We start from the raw sequence: 13,968 nt of genomic DNA, 5'->3' as shown, positions 1-13,968 counted from the left end.
TTGCATAGAATTACTTCATATATCCAGCATGACTAATTTAAATTTCACATCTAAACATATTTTTGTCTTTTAATTTTCACATATTCTTTAAGAATAGTGATTCTTTTAGAACAAATCATGTTGAAAAGAAACAAGTTAGTCGTGTTTTATCCTCAAGCTCCGCCCCCTGGAAAGGAAAAATCGGCTGCGCTGTCCGCCATTTTTGTCTCTCGCTTTGGAAAATCTACTACCATCTGGAGTTTTACACTTGAAGGTAAATAAGATTTTAAAGCTAACACACCAGTGAGAACGAGTGTAGACCCTTTATATATGTGGACTTTTACTGGGTGTTGTTATTTTACAGGTATGTGGGCTGTTTATCGAAAACCATGAGAGGCCAATGTTAGCTAGCTCCAGTTAGCTAATGGTAACCGAAATTATGCAATAAGCAAATTAGTAATTAACATATATAATGTGAGTTAATATTGTTTCTATATTCTTTCAGTCTAAATTAACAGACTATTACAAACTTGCATCGGTGTCTGTAGTAAGTGGTGGTACCTGCAGTGTCTTAACCATTAAACAAGCTAATGTAGGGCCGGGATATGACTAGTTTGTTGAAACATGTCTGCTGCCAATGTGACTGCTCACACACGGTAACATTACCAGCACATAGCCACAGCCGCTATAAACATGCTGAAAGGTCAATCTAGCTTCTGTAGTCAGCAGCTGGAAGACTCAACACAGACCCAAGATTCAGTGTAACGGTTATCTAAATGTTGTGTGTCCTGTTTGTAAGCCCAGAAAAAGAAATTAAATAAAATGACGACCTTGAGCTTCAAGCTAATGTAAGCGTAATGCTATAGCATAAAGCGACTAATGCAATGATGAGGTTGTTAAATTAGTAAAAATACAGTAAATATATCCAACATGAATCATTTATATTTTTGGTCTAAACATAATTATTAAGTCTCACGCCTTTCACTTGTTTTAGAAGGATGTTCAGTCTTTTAAAACCAGTCATATCAAAATAACAGAAAATAGTTATGTTTTCTGTTGAAACTCCACCCCCCAGGGTGTGTTTTGCGAGGGAAAATTCACTGTGGCGGTCCGCCATTTTTTGTCTTCGCTTCGTTTACGTTTGGTGCTGAGCTTTACTTTGTCAAGGTAAACTGAAAACTACATGTTTGAGAGGAAACGAAGAGAACATCCATTAGATGGGGAAGTTTTTCTCATGAATTGCTGTTGAGCAACATAATGTAAAAAACAAGTCATTCCTTAAGTTAACTAACGATAATGCTAGCTTAAGCTGCGGGACAATATTATGTGCATTAGCTTTTTTTCAGTGTGTGCCCAGTCACATCCGCTTGTTTTTTCTCAGTGAATACAGACTAACAAACTTGTGTCCATTTAGTTAACTGGTTGTACCTAAAATGTTTTAGTTATACAGTTAAATAAGCTAGTTTGCCATGGGGTGGGCTGTGTGTGTGTTGGGGGGGGGGTGTCTTCACTAAAGTCGGTTTATTTAGGGCATGACACCTATGCAGTACTCATTAGGAGAGGAAGTGCATGACGTGGGGCTTTATTTCATGTTCTGGGGCAGTGAATGTAATCTACTGATAACATGTTAAAGACACACAAAAACCCAACAAATTATTTTAACTGATTTATAGAGAGACTGAGAGGAGGGCTTAAAGAGATAAAAATAATGACAGTATAAATATGTTAAATTTATTTTTTCTGTATCGATATATGGTGCTTATCCCTGCTGAAGGGCAGATTGGTGTTGCTTCAGAACAATTCTCTAGCGCTGTTATGTAGAGGTGTTACTGTTAAGGTTTTAATAACATTATTTTATTTACTAGTGAAGATTTGCATATGTTATCTCACATTCTGTAAGGTAAATTTTCTGGAAAGGTCAAATTAACTAATTTAACTAAGTATTAATGAAAGACCTTGATGTGTATATGACAATAATAGATGTAGTTTCTGGGTCATTTGGCAGAACTGCAAAATGGCCAGAAGGAGGCAACTGCTGTGGTTGCAAACAGGCTTTGGGTGGTTTGGAAGTAAGGGCAACTATGGAACTGCTCAGCAACATGGGACCCATAGCTAATAAATAGTAATATAACTTTGTGTGGATGTAACCTTGTGAGATTTGAGATTTTGACAGCATTTTTATGTGACAACTTCTCTTTTTAGATAAATGCAGAGTTTAAGCGCATTACCACCATGCCACTGCAGTCCAGATTACTCTCGCAGATAGATGTGCTATCTGACAAACTAATAAAGGTCTTCAAAAGGCGAGGAGGACAAATAGGAAGAAGACTTCAGAACATTCTGGAGCCCACGGCCCAGGTAAGAAAAAAATTAATTTGTGTATACACTTTAGGGAAAATAATAATTTTAACAAAATGCTGCTTGTCACTCTATGCCAGGAGTATGTTGAAAATCACCTGGGATTTTCACAATTTACCATGGGTGCATTTTTTTTTCTTTTTCTTTTACCTGCATTTTTCTATGTGTGGAGTTGATAGTTGAACACCTCTCTGTGCTCTGACAGTATTCTGCTTCTTTGCATGGAGATTTCACTTCATTACCTTTTTAAGCATTCTGAGGACTCAAATCACATGCTGTAATGAATCCATTTTTGTTCACCTAATGTGTTAATGTTAACATTTTTTGGAATAGTGACACAGATTAAAATAAGATTTGGTATAATGTTCTTTGACCAGTGTTCTGTTTAATTAAATTTTGGAATTCTGCATTTTCTAGGCCAAAGATGAAGCCATTATCCAACGATCTAATAAGGAAACAACCATGGGAATTTACATCATAAAGTCAAGAGATGCCAATGGCAGCCCTGAGGACATCGGGATAGTCCTTGAAGGCCAGAGAGTCTGGCAGGATTTGGATAACTATAACCTAGCAGCTGCAATGCTGTTTGGACTAATGTACACTTTGAACCTCACCTACCCACTGGAAAAGTATACCTTTGAGGTATTATAGAAACTGGTTATGGAGCTCAAAAGAAACAGCCTTTCAAAGAAGGCCCAGGTTTTCAGGACCAGACTGTACAATTGAACAGTTTTCCAGTTATGATGTGGGAACAACATGTTTACCTCTTCAAATATGTACCATCCTTTCTTTTAAGCCAGCACTGGTAAAGTTGCAGGACATAGTGAAACTTATTTTTCTGGCACTTTTCAACTTGGGGCCTTTATTACTGCAGTTTTCACTTTTCAAGCCATGACTCTTTTAAAAAAAAATTCAAACTTTGAATGTCCATTTTTCTCAATGGAAATGGTGCCTTGCACCAATTTCACCAGTTTGCAATTTTTTCCCCAAGGTGCACCACTACAAACAGATTGCATTGTCTAGTATTAGTGATTGTGATGTTTAGTGATAGAAGCAAGCCAATACTAATCAGTTTAGGTCTCTTGGTTGTGTGCCTGTGGGTTATAATGTTATTTTAAGTCTCTTCTTTGTGTCATTTTAATATTTACACCCCTGTTGCCATATTACCTTATGGCTCTTACATTTAAAAAACTATTTTTTACATAAGCGCGATGTCATAAGGCCCCACAATGTTGAATTCAGGTTACAGCAGATAACTTTGAGGAATGTTGTGGAATGTTTTTCAAGAGATGCATTGTACAAATATGACTCATGTATATTTTGGAAGCCTGAATTGAAAGTCCATTGTTACAACTGTGTAGTATTTTCAAAAATACAGGTCATTGTTCAAAAATGTTTTGCTTATTTCTTTGATTGAAGAGAAAGTGTACAGTACATACAATAGGATCAGCCTTAATTTAGTTTTATTTATTGAACACTCAATTATATACTATATTATATTATATATTATATATTAGAAATTTGTTATAAAATAAAATAAGCTTACCATAAAATAATCTTGTCAATATAACACATAGTAGTCCAATACAATTAACACAAAAAGTTCATGTCTGATAAACAAGTGGTTTCTATAAATATTTGACCGGAATGAAAAACATAACAACAACATAAAAAAGTCATGTTTGTGTTACCAGAAAAATGTGTGCAGGTATAACATAAAAAACTAAGGTTAACCAAACATAACTTAATTTCGTGCAACCGATTACAATAATTTTTTTACGTTTATACCACTGATTATTTTTTTCAGTGTAGGTTAAAAAAAGACAGGGCAGGAGAGAGAAAGTGTTTTCAAAATGTAAGAACTTATCAGCAAGTGATATTTGCCAAAGATGAAATTTATTTTCTCTGTTTTTCCTATTTGACACTGGATTTGTAGATGTTTTTTGTTTTTTGTTTTTGTTTTTTTTAAAGAAATTAAATACTTTAACTTAAAGTAGGAAAAGCATGCTAAGTTACAGTACCGTTTACAGTGATTTTTCCTGGTGCAGGACAGGCTGCGGTGTCCATGGTCACTATTAGATTAGGTTGAAGGTAGCAATCTGATGATGCTCTGTATAGTTTCTATTGCCAAATTCCGCCTTTATACTGAACTGAAACTGGTTAAGGAATGGAACCCAGTCATGATCGTATGATAGCTCATATAATAGGTGCTAATATATCGCAGACTCCAGTTGGCTAAATCCATGAAAACAGTTGAACACAGTCTGTGCACAAAGAAAAACAAAAATCTACTGGCGCTCACATCAGAGCGGATGTTAGGGTTCCATCTCCTTTCATGTTACATTCCACTTTAAATCCTGCCTTTAGTTACAGAGCATGGATGCGTATTTGACATTACTCGGAGTTCAATTAATTATTTTTAAGAAAAAAAATCACATAACATTAACTTATTAATATGGGAGTTAAATGCGTTAAAAGTTTATCTGTTACTACAATCAATCCTCAACAAGCGCCCACGAAATGTTTCTTTTAACAGAAGTATTTCGAAAATAGCTTTAATATATTATTGTTATTCATAATAATAATAATAATAATAATAATAATAATTTATTTTGCTCACTAAGAAAATAAACGTTTAAGTTGAAAAGAACCAAAGGCTTACCACGAAACAAAATATGAATAATCGCATTGTGTATTAAGTAGTAATTCATGCGTTTTAAATGGATGGTTTTGGTTAGGTCAAACTTTGCAGTTATTATTATTATTACTGGAACAAACCAGGCTGTGTTATGTTACTCTGCGAACAGTAGATGGTGTTGTGGTACCTGAAAAAAGTTGGGGGGGGTTTCAGATTTTATGGATTTTGGCTTTAAAAAGGTGTAAGGTCAAAATGTCTCCGTATTTATTTATTTTTTAAGTAATAACAATAGCCTATTGTGAGCATCGTTCTTTACACTTGTTGTTTATAACATTTGCAATATTGCATATCTTGGTAACACTCTAACTTTTTGTATTTAAAAATATATGGTCTTTTTTTAAAATAAAAATCGATACCCTTAATGTGCAGACATTTTCAAATCATTTACACAGTTGTACCATAATTGTATTTATTTAGAAAACAACATCAAATTACAGTAACAAATTTCCGAACTTTCTTTAACTCAAATGTAAGTGCTTTCATAATCTCTACTTGGTTTTATTCTCTAAGCTTCTTTAATGATCAAGTAGCATACGGGTAAAATAATGAATTGTATCGTTTTGAAAATAAAGAGAACAACCAGTTTAACCCATATTCATGGCTTAATACGCTTCAACGAAAGGCCAGTCGGCGTTTTTTCAGTTCGCTGTTTCCTAAAACTACAAATTCACACTGATCGTCGTAATTGATCGGGACTAACACGAATTGTGTGATATGAATTTTTTTTTCTGAGATACTTCATTTAATAATTCAGCCCAAAGAGCCACATAACGCAGGCCTATCCCACATGAAAAAGTAATGCAGAGTAAAGGGCCCATTCCTTAATCATTTATCCAGGCTGCTTTGACGGCATCTAATAACCCATTTTTCTTTCGTGAGGATCAAGAGGTTTTACTACGGAGTCAAACAGCCTCCTGTGATCTTTTGGATGATCTAAACAAGTGACTTTTGTTTTCTGTTTGGCTCCTGGCAAGATAGAGTGCTGGAGACAAAAGAATGAAAGAGTTTCAAAGAATCGGCCGATCCCCTTAGGCTCTTTTGTGTCAAGTTTCTCTTCTTTTTCACATAGAGCGTTCATCCGTGTGATTTGAACCTATTGTCGGGGATTATGTATAAATTCATCCCTCATGGACGGACTGGAGATTATCTGAGAAAAATAGATGAAATTTAAAAAACGGGTATAAATCAAATCGAAAGAAAAAAACACTTTACCTTAAACTCAGACTGAAAGCTGTAATATTGCAAAAACTTCGAAGCCGAAGGAGAAACGTGTCTTTGAGAGTGCCTGAATAAATGGGAAACTCTTTGGGAACACTTTCCAGGACAGAAACCTTTCAGAACTGAGGAGGAGGAAATCACGGCGCACTGAGGAGTGTTGCCCGTCCCAGTCCCCCGTTGACATTTTAGGAATGATAAAAGTTCCGCCTTGCCTGGAGCTACAGCCACGCTGGAGCCGGCCTCTGTCTGTGGCAGATTGCCTTTGCTCATTACAGCAATTATTTTACTCGAGTTTAACCCCTGCTTGAATGGCAGGGAAGTCAAAAGAAAGCCTTTAAAACTGCTGTGGAGTGGCCTGTAATCCCCCCCACCCCTTCTCCACCTCCTCCTCCTTTATCTGATCCGCAGAAAATGGCAGAAAATGACTCCGGTGTTCAAATTCAGGTTAAGATGTTTTCTTTATGTGCCACATGGCTCCTGACACCCTGTCTTCCCCCTCAAAACGAGGTGTCACCTGGCTCGTTTTACACCCTAAATGCACATAATGACACTCAAGCGGATAGTTTACGAGGAGTTTAGCCCCGGAGAAGCAATCTCCCAATATTTATCGGCGTGTTTTGAAGTCAGCACAACTGGTTGTCTCACCCCCTTCTCTTTCTCTTTCTTCCTCTCCCGCAATCTCCACCCCCTCTAAACTCTTCTGGCGCCAACAAAATCTAGGTTAGTTGTTTCAAAGCGAGAGGCGACAGCTGTAGCAATACATTCCACCAAATACCATGTGACAAGTTTAAATTCACAGCGCACACCAGCCGGAGCGCACAGTGAGTGTGACAGGCTCAACTGCAAGGAAAACTAAAGCAAATGTGGGGCTTTCTATTGTCACTCTGTCAGTATGGGTCACGTGAAGCCTTTAATCGTCCCTGTGACGTTTTAAAATAAAAATAATAATTAAATGTTGAAGTCATCGAGCTCATTAGAAGCCTGTTTTTTAATTTCTACTCCTTAATAGACCTGATAGATTTTTTTGAAGTAGAAGAAATATTTTTTTCTGTTCATTAAGGCGTTAAAAAGATTAAATACTGACTAAAGTTCCTTACAGTAATTTGCCTCACCGTCGGCGCAACAGTGTGCATCCTGTCAGTCAAAACGAGCAACCTCTCAGTGAAAAAAGAATAAACAATTTATTGTTAAGTTATGTCACAAATATATTCATAATATAAATGAGGATATTCTTCAAATATACATTATTTTACAGTACAATTATCCCTTCCGAAGGGAATCAATCCGACAACAGACAGTGCTGTCATAAGAAAATAATAAAAATAACAATAAAAAAAAATGCTGTGGTTTTCAAAATTCACAAAAGAGCACTCACCTATACTGGATTTAGTAACCCACTATAGTTACGCATTGATATGAATGCAATAAAAAGAAAGAAAGAAAATGAAAAGTATGGATGTTGTGGTGTGGCAGCAGCCTACAGATGCAATTTAAAAAAAGCCCAGCCTAAAGTTTTTTTTTGGTGCATAGTCTCTGATGTGCAGCCCTTTCGCCTTTTCACCTGGCTGTAAGCACTCGCGAAGGAGTGAGCTGTGTGGCCACAGCACTACAGTCCATACTTAAAAGTCCATTAGTGATATACCATAGGGCTACAGGTTTAAGCTGTTTTCTACCTCCGCGCCGCAAAAATGTCCACCTTAAAGTCATTTAAAGTCCCATCCTATTTATTCAAATAAGATTTTACATTGTTTATGTTCTCCTTCGTTCAAATTCATTTCGGTACAACACAGTTGACATTAAATGACGAATTAAAGTTGGATTATTTGTGCAGTGTGGGAACTTACTGGCGAGGTCTAGAGAAGTGCCTAAACTTCAAGAGCCTCAGAAGGGGGGGGGGGTCTGTGAAGAAGCCTCGCCCTCACCTGACAAGGTGTGACACTGACCTCGGCACCAGGATGCTTCTTTATGTGGTGCAGTGTCACCTCACTGGTCCAAAGGGGTCCCCTCTGAATAGGGGCCCTCACAAAACATCCTTAACCCCCCCTTTGCGTCCCGCTGCTCGTTGCGCTCGTCCTCCGTCCTTGTCAAGCGAGGTGATACATACTGTATCCGACGTGAGCGGCGTACAGTCCAACCGGAGAAACCGGCAGCGAGTGCCTCTGGAACGGATGCGACCCTGCATAGGACGCGGGGACGTGCGTACCGAGAGGAAAGGAAATCCCGAAAGCTGGAGGCAGCATAGGCTTTGCTGCCATTTTCAGTTTTTCAAGTTCTGCCTCTTGCAGGCGTTTGGCCTTAGCTCTTCTGTTCTGAAACCAGATTTTAACCTGGGTCTCCGTCAGGTTGAGAGAACTGGAGAACTCTGCGCGCTCGGCGATAGAAAGGTACTGCTTCTGGCGGAACTTCCTCTCTAGGGCGAGCAGCTGGGATGTGGTGAAGGGGGTCCGGGGCTTTCTGTTCGTCTTGTGTTTTCGCAGTGGACAGGCAGGAGGACTCAACCTTCCTATGGGAAGACAGAACGATTTAATTCAAAACTCTGGTGTCGACGCGCAATGCCAGATCAACACAAGACCAACAGAAAGTATTACAGACATGTAAAACACAATACCAAGAGAAAAAAACTAGATATTCTCGCTTACATATGCTTATATCGCTAAGAGACATTTTTAAATTCTAATTTAGTAACTTAACTGAAACTTAAACTTACTTGGAGATGTGGGAGAAAAGCGTGGACTCTGTATCCACGAAGTCCTGTCTTTACTGTCCGGGCTCTCGGGTTTAATCAGCACGTCTTCGGGCATGTTCATGATCTCGCCCACTGAAAATGTAGAGCTCATAGGTAAAGTCGAGACTGGTGTATCCAGGCTACCAAAAGAACCCATCCGCGCCCCCTTTCCCAGCACTTGGGACGTCCCGGCTACAGAAGCAGGATCCGGCGATGGCACCTCTTTGCTGGGTTTCCTGTCAGCCATCAGCGCCTCTACGCTGAAGGGCAGAATAGGGACTTTTGGCTTCCCGGTCTCCCCCGTGGGACTCAAGCTGGTCTGCATTTCGCCTCTGCTGACGAGAACCGAGCGGGGAGAAATATCTTCAGCCTTCAAACCAGCAGCCAGAGCGGACATGGATATCGATGGGGCCATACAAGGCCGACCGGCACCGCTGAAACGACTCGTTACAAAGCAGTGTCGTGGGGAAGAGATGCTATTGAGTTGGTGCGGTGCTGCCCTAATGTGACGGTATCCTCATGTTTGTGTGGCCAAATTGGAGCGCAGCTCCTATAATAAGGCAGACGTGGACAGAGAGGCAGCCAATCAGGGAAGACGTGGGCTGGACCCGGAGTGAAAGGGGGCTGAAGAAAGTTTCTTTTTTTCTTCTTCTTTTTTTTGCAACAACCAATGTCAGATAAACATAAACACGACAAAACTCTTGATGGAGTGTGGTTTCATCAACCCCACACCCCACCCCCTCGCCCCCAATCACTCCACCACCACTACCATTCTAGTGAGTAAAGCTCCAACCATGAAAAGCCAAGGGTGGTTTAAAGGCGTGTGGGTTCCTTCTATTATTGCCCCTACTCGTTTGCCATGTTTGATAACACAAATATACAGTCTCAAACATTTTGACTGGGTCGACCCATTTTCCACTTTGGCCTCGCAGTGCTTTAGGTAAGTCCTGACTGTTGCACAACAATTTCCTCCCTCTGTGCCACGCACCCCTTTTGGAGTGCGCAGTTTATTGATGGCTGCGGGGGCTCTAATCAGATTGAAACACACAGGCCTTCGCAGTCATTTAGGGGTAATTATCGGGCTTGAGGGGGGGTGTCAGTGGGATTTTTTCCCCATCTTTGACTCCATCCCTTAAAGTAAAAAAAAAAAAACCCTGAAAACTGATGATCAGTGGGAGCCAGGGAGAGATATTTTAAACTGTCATTGATTTGCCTAGATGTAGCTCGCATACCCTCTCATTTTCTGGCCACTCCACGAAGAGGGGGTTTTATATAAACCCACTAAAGCTATCTATTCCCCCTGCATTTAAAAAAAAAAAAAGGGGGGGGGGGGGGGAGCACAGCCCTGCCTCACTGGATGCACGCATTTGTAAATATAATATTCAAAAAGAAATCCCAGAAATTCACAAACCTTTGGAGTAAAGACAGGCAAGAGATTACCTTTTTTAATTGATGTATTTAGTGATTGATTTTGAGCGCAGTCAGTTCTCGTGATGGCTCCTGCGTTGCTAACTGCCAGGCATTAACAATCTGTCAAGATTTGTCAGTCTTCCTAATGGGCAGACAACTTATGTTGTTTTTAGGCGCCAGCAGCGGCGCGGATCAAAGCGCCCCACGTTTTAGGGAGACTATTGAAAAAGTTGAACCCGCACCGAGAGCGCGGCACCGCCTCCTCCTTCTATCCGCCCTATAGCCCGGGGACACTGAGCCATTCAGCCTGAAAAATTAGTTTTCTCTCAGCCGATCGCACGCTATTTCCATCCATTCAAATGAGAGCTATAGTCGTGTAATAGCAGGCTTCTCAGAAGAAAAGGTCAGCGCCCACGGAAGGTTACTTGTGAGCGCGTATCCTCGCTGAAAGGGATTCCATGGTGCAAGTGTTTCCCAAGATACGCGTCAGACCGCGGATCCCTGAGGAGACGAGTTGTCATGACTCGGTGCGGGACTGTGTAGGGTGCTGAGACCTCGAAACAGTCTCAGGGAGGGAAATCCGGAAAATCCATGTTGTGCTGTAGTCATGGTTAAAAATGCAAATGTTTCCTTCGCATGAACGGTGCAAATAACATTCATCAGCGATTTGCCAGCTGTTAACGACAAAGTAAAGCCGATGAGTTAATAATTTGCTGTTCACTGAGGCTTGCCGTCAGTACATATCAAGGAGCCCACGCTGTGTGTGAATGATAGTTTCAGAGAAATGATGGATCCTGAAAAACAATATAAAATCATTCAAATGATCAGTTAAACTTCAGGTCTGTCTCGACTGATTTCCGGTTGTCACTTTCATTTTTAAAGCCTGGTTGCTGTTTTGGGGTTTAGAGCATATAAAATGGAAACGCGTAACGCGCACGTCACCATTTATCATCACCTCAGCCGCACATCCTGTGTGTCAGTCAGTGTGTGCGTGTCTGTGCAGGTAGGAGTCTCCACGTGGAGCTGTTGTGTGTTTGGAAACACTTCAAACCTCAAACCTGAAGCGAGTGGCATCGTTTCTGGAAGCTTTTGAAGTCACACCGGGGTCTCCTATATCCGACTGTCCCCTCTGCTTGGGGCTCAAACACTTAACCCGCACTCTTAATAAACAGCGAGTCCTCAAATGAGTGTGCGCAAACACAAATAGGCAGACAATAAAGTTAAAGTGAACAGCATTGAGGTTCAACCTGCTTTTTTCCCGGTGATGTCCACTATGAAAGTAACGGATGTTTTGTTTTACTTTTAATAACACAGGTCTGTGATCAGGGAGTGTGTGTTTTTGCTTTAGTGACCACAATCACGCGATAATAACGATCTTCTGATATCCATCAGCTATTGACAGATAGTGTCTGGTGTGCGCGCTTCGCACACCAGACACTATTTCCTCACATATCTCAGAAAACGATGATTTTAATAAAGTCACAATTAACCCCCGCGGTGCCTGAACGCTGCAGTGTCATTGTTTCCGATTAATTTGCCTTGTGAACAGAGGGCCGGCGGTGCTGGCAAACAATGTTGATGCAATTAGCATCCCAAACAGTGACCTTAAAAAAAGAAAAAAAGAAAGAAAGACCGATATGCCGTGGAGAAGACGATTACCATAGCGTTTCATTTAAATCCCGAGGCAACAAATGAGGGCCGCGTTGAGTTACAAAAAACTGTAAGGCTCATCGGGCCTTTATTTAACTTAATAAACTACCTCTGATTCCTAGTGAGGAGGCAGGGACTCCCGACAAAGGCCTATTGTTGCCCGCTCTGAAAGTTGTCTTAACCCTTTTCATGCAAGGTCTGTCCGTTTAGACTGTAAAGACATAAAAGACAGAGTCCACGTCAAAAGGCATTTCGAGGCAAAAAAAAGTTTGCTCGACCTTCATCTGGGGATCGTGACATCGCGCGCGTGAGTATAACTGCTAAAATCTTGATTTTTTTGGAAACGAACAGGTTCCATCAGCGACGATGAAGTCCGGATAAATATTATCAGAACGCCTGACCTGTAACATTAAGTGGCTTTGAGTTAATTGGATGGCGACTTCGTGATGCACCTAAGAGAGATGAAAGGAACAGCCGGCAGTCCCGCCCAAGGTCTCCGTAATGATACGTAATGTATCCCATTTCAAAGCAATTAGCGCAATCAGGCGGATCGGGGCACTTTGCTGCCGCTAAGTAACAATGCCTCACGGCCATTTAAGCTTAAGATGCAATTGACACTCTGCAGACTGGTGGTTCAGTCGCTTTAGCAGGTGTACTCATCCAAAGTTCGCAAGTCTCCTTTTTCTGAAGACGGTTTTTAATTCTGTCAAACCTCGCTCACCCATCCAAGCCAAGGCTTCTAACATAATAGTCTGATTAAATCTTAAAGCTTACATGTTTTAAGCTTAAACATGTAAGCTTATATAACTTTGAACAGGAAATAAATAACATAACAAAGACTGTCTCGATCATGATTTTAAAAAAGTAAAATTGAATAAAAGTAAGAAGAAGAGTGTGGTCCCCATCAAAACATGCATTTGGAAAAATTACGCAAATTCAGCATTTTGGAAAACATGAACGTTGAATAGTCATGCATTTCGTGTCATTGTATTTTAGTTATTTCAGTGTGTGTGTGTGTGTGTGTGTGTGTGTGTGTGTGTGTGTGTGTGTGTGTGTGTGTGTGTGTGTGTGTTTACCGTGTAAGTCAGGGTGAAAAATTAAACAATAAACAGGATGATTATATATCCTGTAATCATCGTGCGCTGGTGTCTCAGAGAATCACAAAGGGCTCGTCTTTAAAGCAGCCATGCCCCGTGGAATAGCGTGGAAAAGAGAGCACAGAGAAATCAGATCAGATCCAAATGTGAAGCCGTGCCGAGCTGACGGCGATAGGTGCGTTTGCAGCTTGGCAGCGATTTCAACGACTGCGTGCGGGTTACGGAGAAGAAATAAAGACAATTGTTGTTTCTGTCACATGCCTGTTTCTCCGAGTCCATCAGATGCACAGCTTACTGAACTCTCTTCCCCATTCATCTCCCTCACCTTTCCCCGGCTGACAGGCAGGATGAATGCGTCCCCGCGGTGTTGATGAAAACCTTCTTGCGGTTCAGGGCAAAAAAAAGGGAGAGTGGGGTTTTCAGTCCCGGTTGTCGCCTCCATCCCCGGGGAGGAGGAGGAAGCATGTTGTTAAAGGAGACTCTCTAAAAAGAAATATCAGGATTTATGATGATTCAAGCTTGTCTGCTTAGCACTGATACCCCCGCAACCAAACTGCAAGTAGCCTACTGCAAATGACAGTCGCACCCCTCCCTCTCATATGATCGTATGATGTAGAAAAAAACGGCACGCTTCGCTCGGCACTTGTTTTTCTCATACAGGCATATCAGTGGATTGTAAAACAGCTTGGGTGTTTGGCTCAAACGGCCCTGTTTGTGTTAAAACCACAGCAGCAGCACTAAGTTAAACGCACCTGTGACCGCGTCACGATCTGTTAAAATATTCATGCGCTAATCAAAAACCAGCACCGCGACGGCGCTGTCACTGAGGTTAT

At 40.8% G+C, this 13,968-nt stretch overlaps 1 protein-coding gene and 1 long non-coding RNA gene across 2 annotated transcripts; one reads left to right on the top strand and one right to left on the bottom strand.

Annotated features, from left to right (window-relative positions):
* On the top strand, nt 1–4,142 carry LOC112433122 (uncharacterized). Its single transcript, XR_013098611.1, has 3 exons — nt 1–253; nt 2,182–2,337; nt 2,755–4,142. It is a non-coding gene; the product is annotated as an uncharacterized LOC112433122 (long non-coding RNA).
* A 3,269-nt stretch (nt 4,143–7,411) lies between these two features.
* msx1a (muscle segment homeobox 1a) lies at nt 7,412–9,626 on the bottom strand. The gene is made up of 2 exons (XM_004545189.3): nt 8,961–9,626; nt 7,412–8,756 (listed from the first exon to the last, which is right to left on the bottom strand). The coding sequence occupies exons 1-2, from the start codon at nt 9,391–9,393 to the stop codon at nt 8,338–8,340; spliced, it is 852 nt and encodes a 283-aa protein (XP_004545246.1). The 5' UTR covers nt 9,394–9,626; the 3' UTR covers nt 7,412–8,337.
* Between the last annotated feature and the right edge of the window lie 4,342 nt (nt 9,627–13,968).

The sequence above is a fragment of the Maylandia zebra genome, linkage group LG5 (assembly GCF_041146795.1).
Source record: "Maylandia zebra isolate NMK-2024a linkage group LG5, Mzebra_GT3a, whole genome shotgun sequence".
Lineage (NCBI taxonomy): Eukaryota > Metazoa > Chordata > Actinopteri > Cichliformes > Cichlidae > Maylandia > Maylandia zebra.
The sequence above is the reverse complement of the archived record's forward strand: the minus strand, read 5'-3'. Positions and strand labels throughout refer to the sequence as shown.

Coding starts and splice junctions, on each gene's coding strand:
- msx1a (XM_004545189.3), bottom strand. CDS start 9,393: ATGGCCCCATCGATATCCATGTCCGCTCTGGCTGCTGGTTTGAAGGCT. Junction 8,757..8,960: donor CTTTTCTCCCACATCTCCAA/GTAAGTTTAAGT, acceptor GTCTTCCCATAG/GAAGGTTGAGTCCTCCTGCC.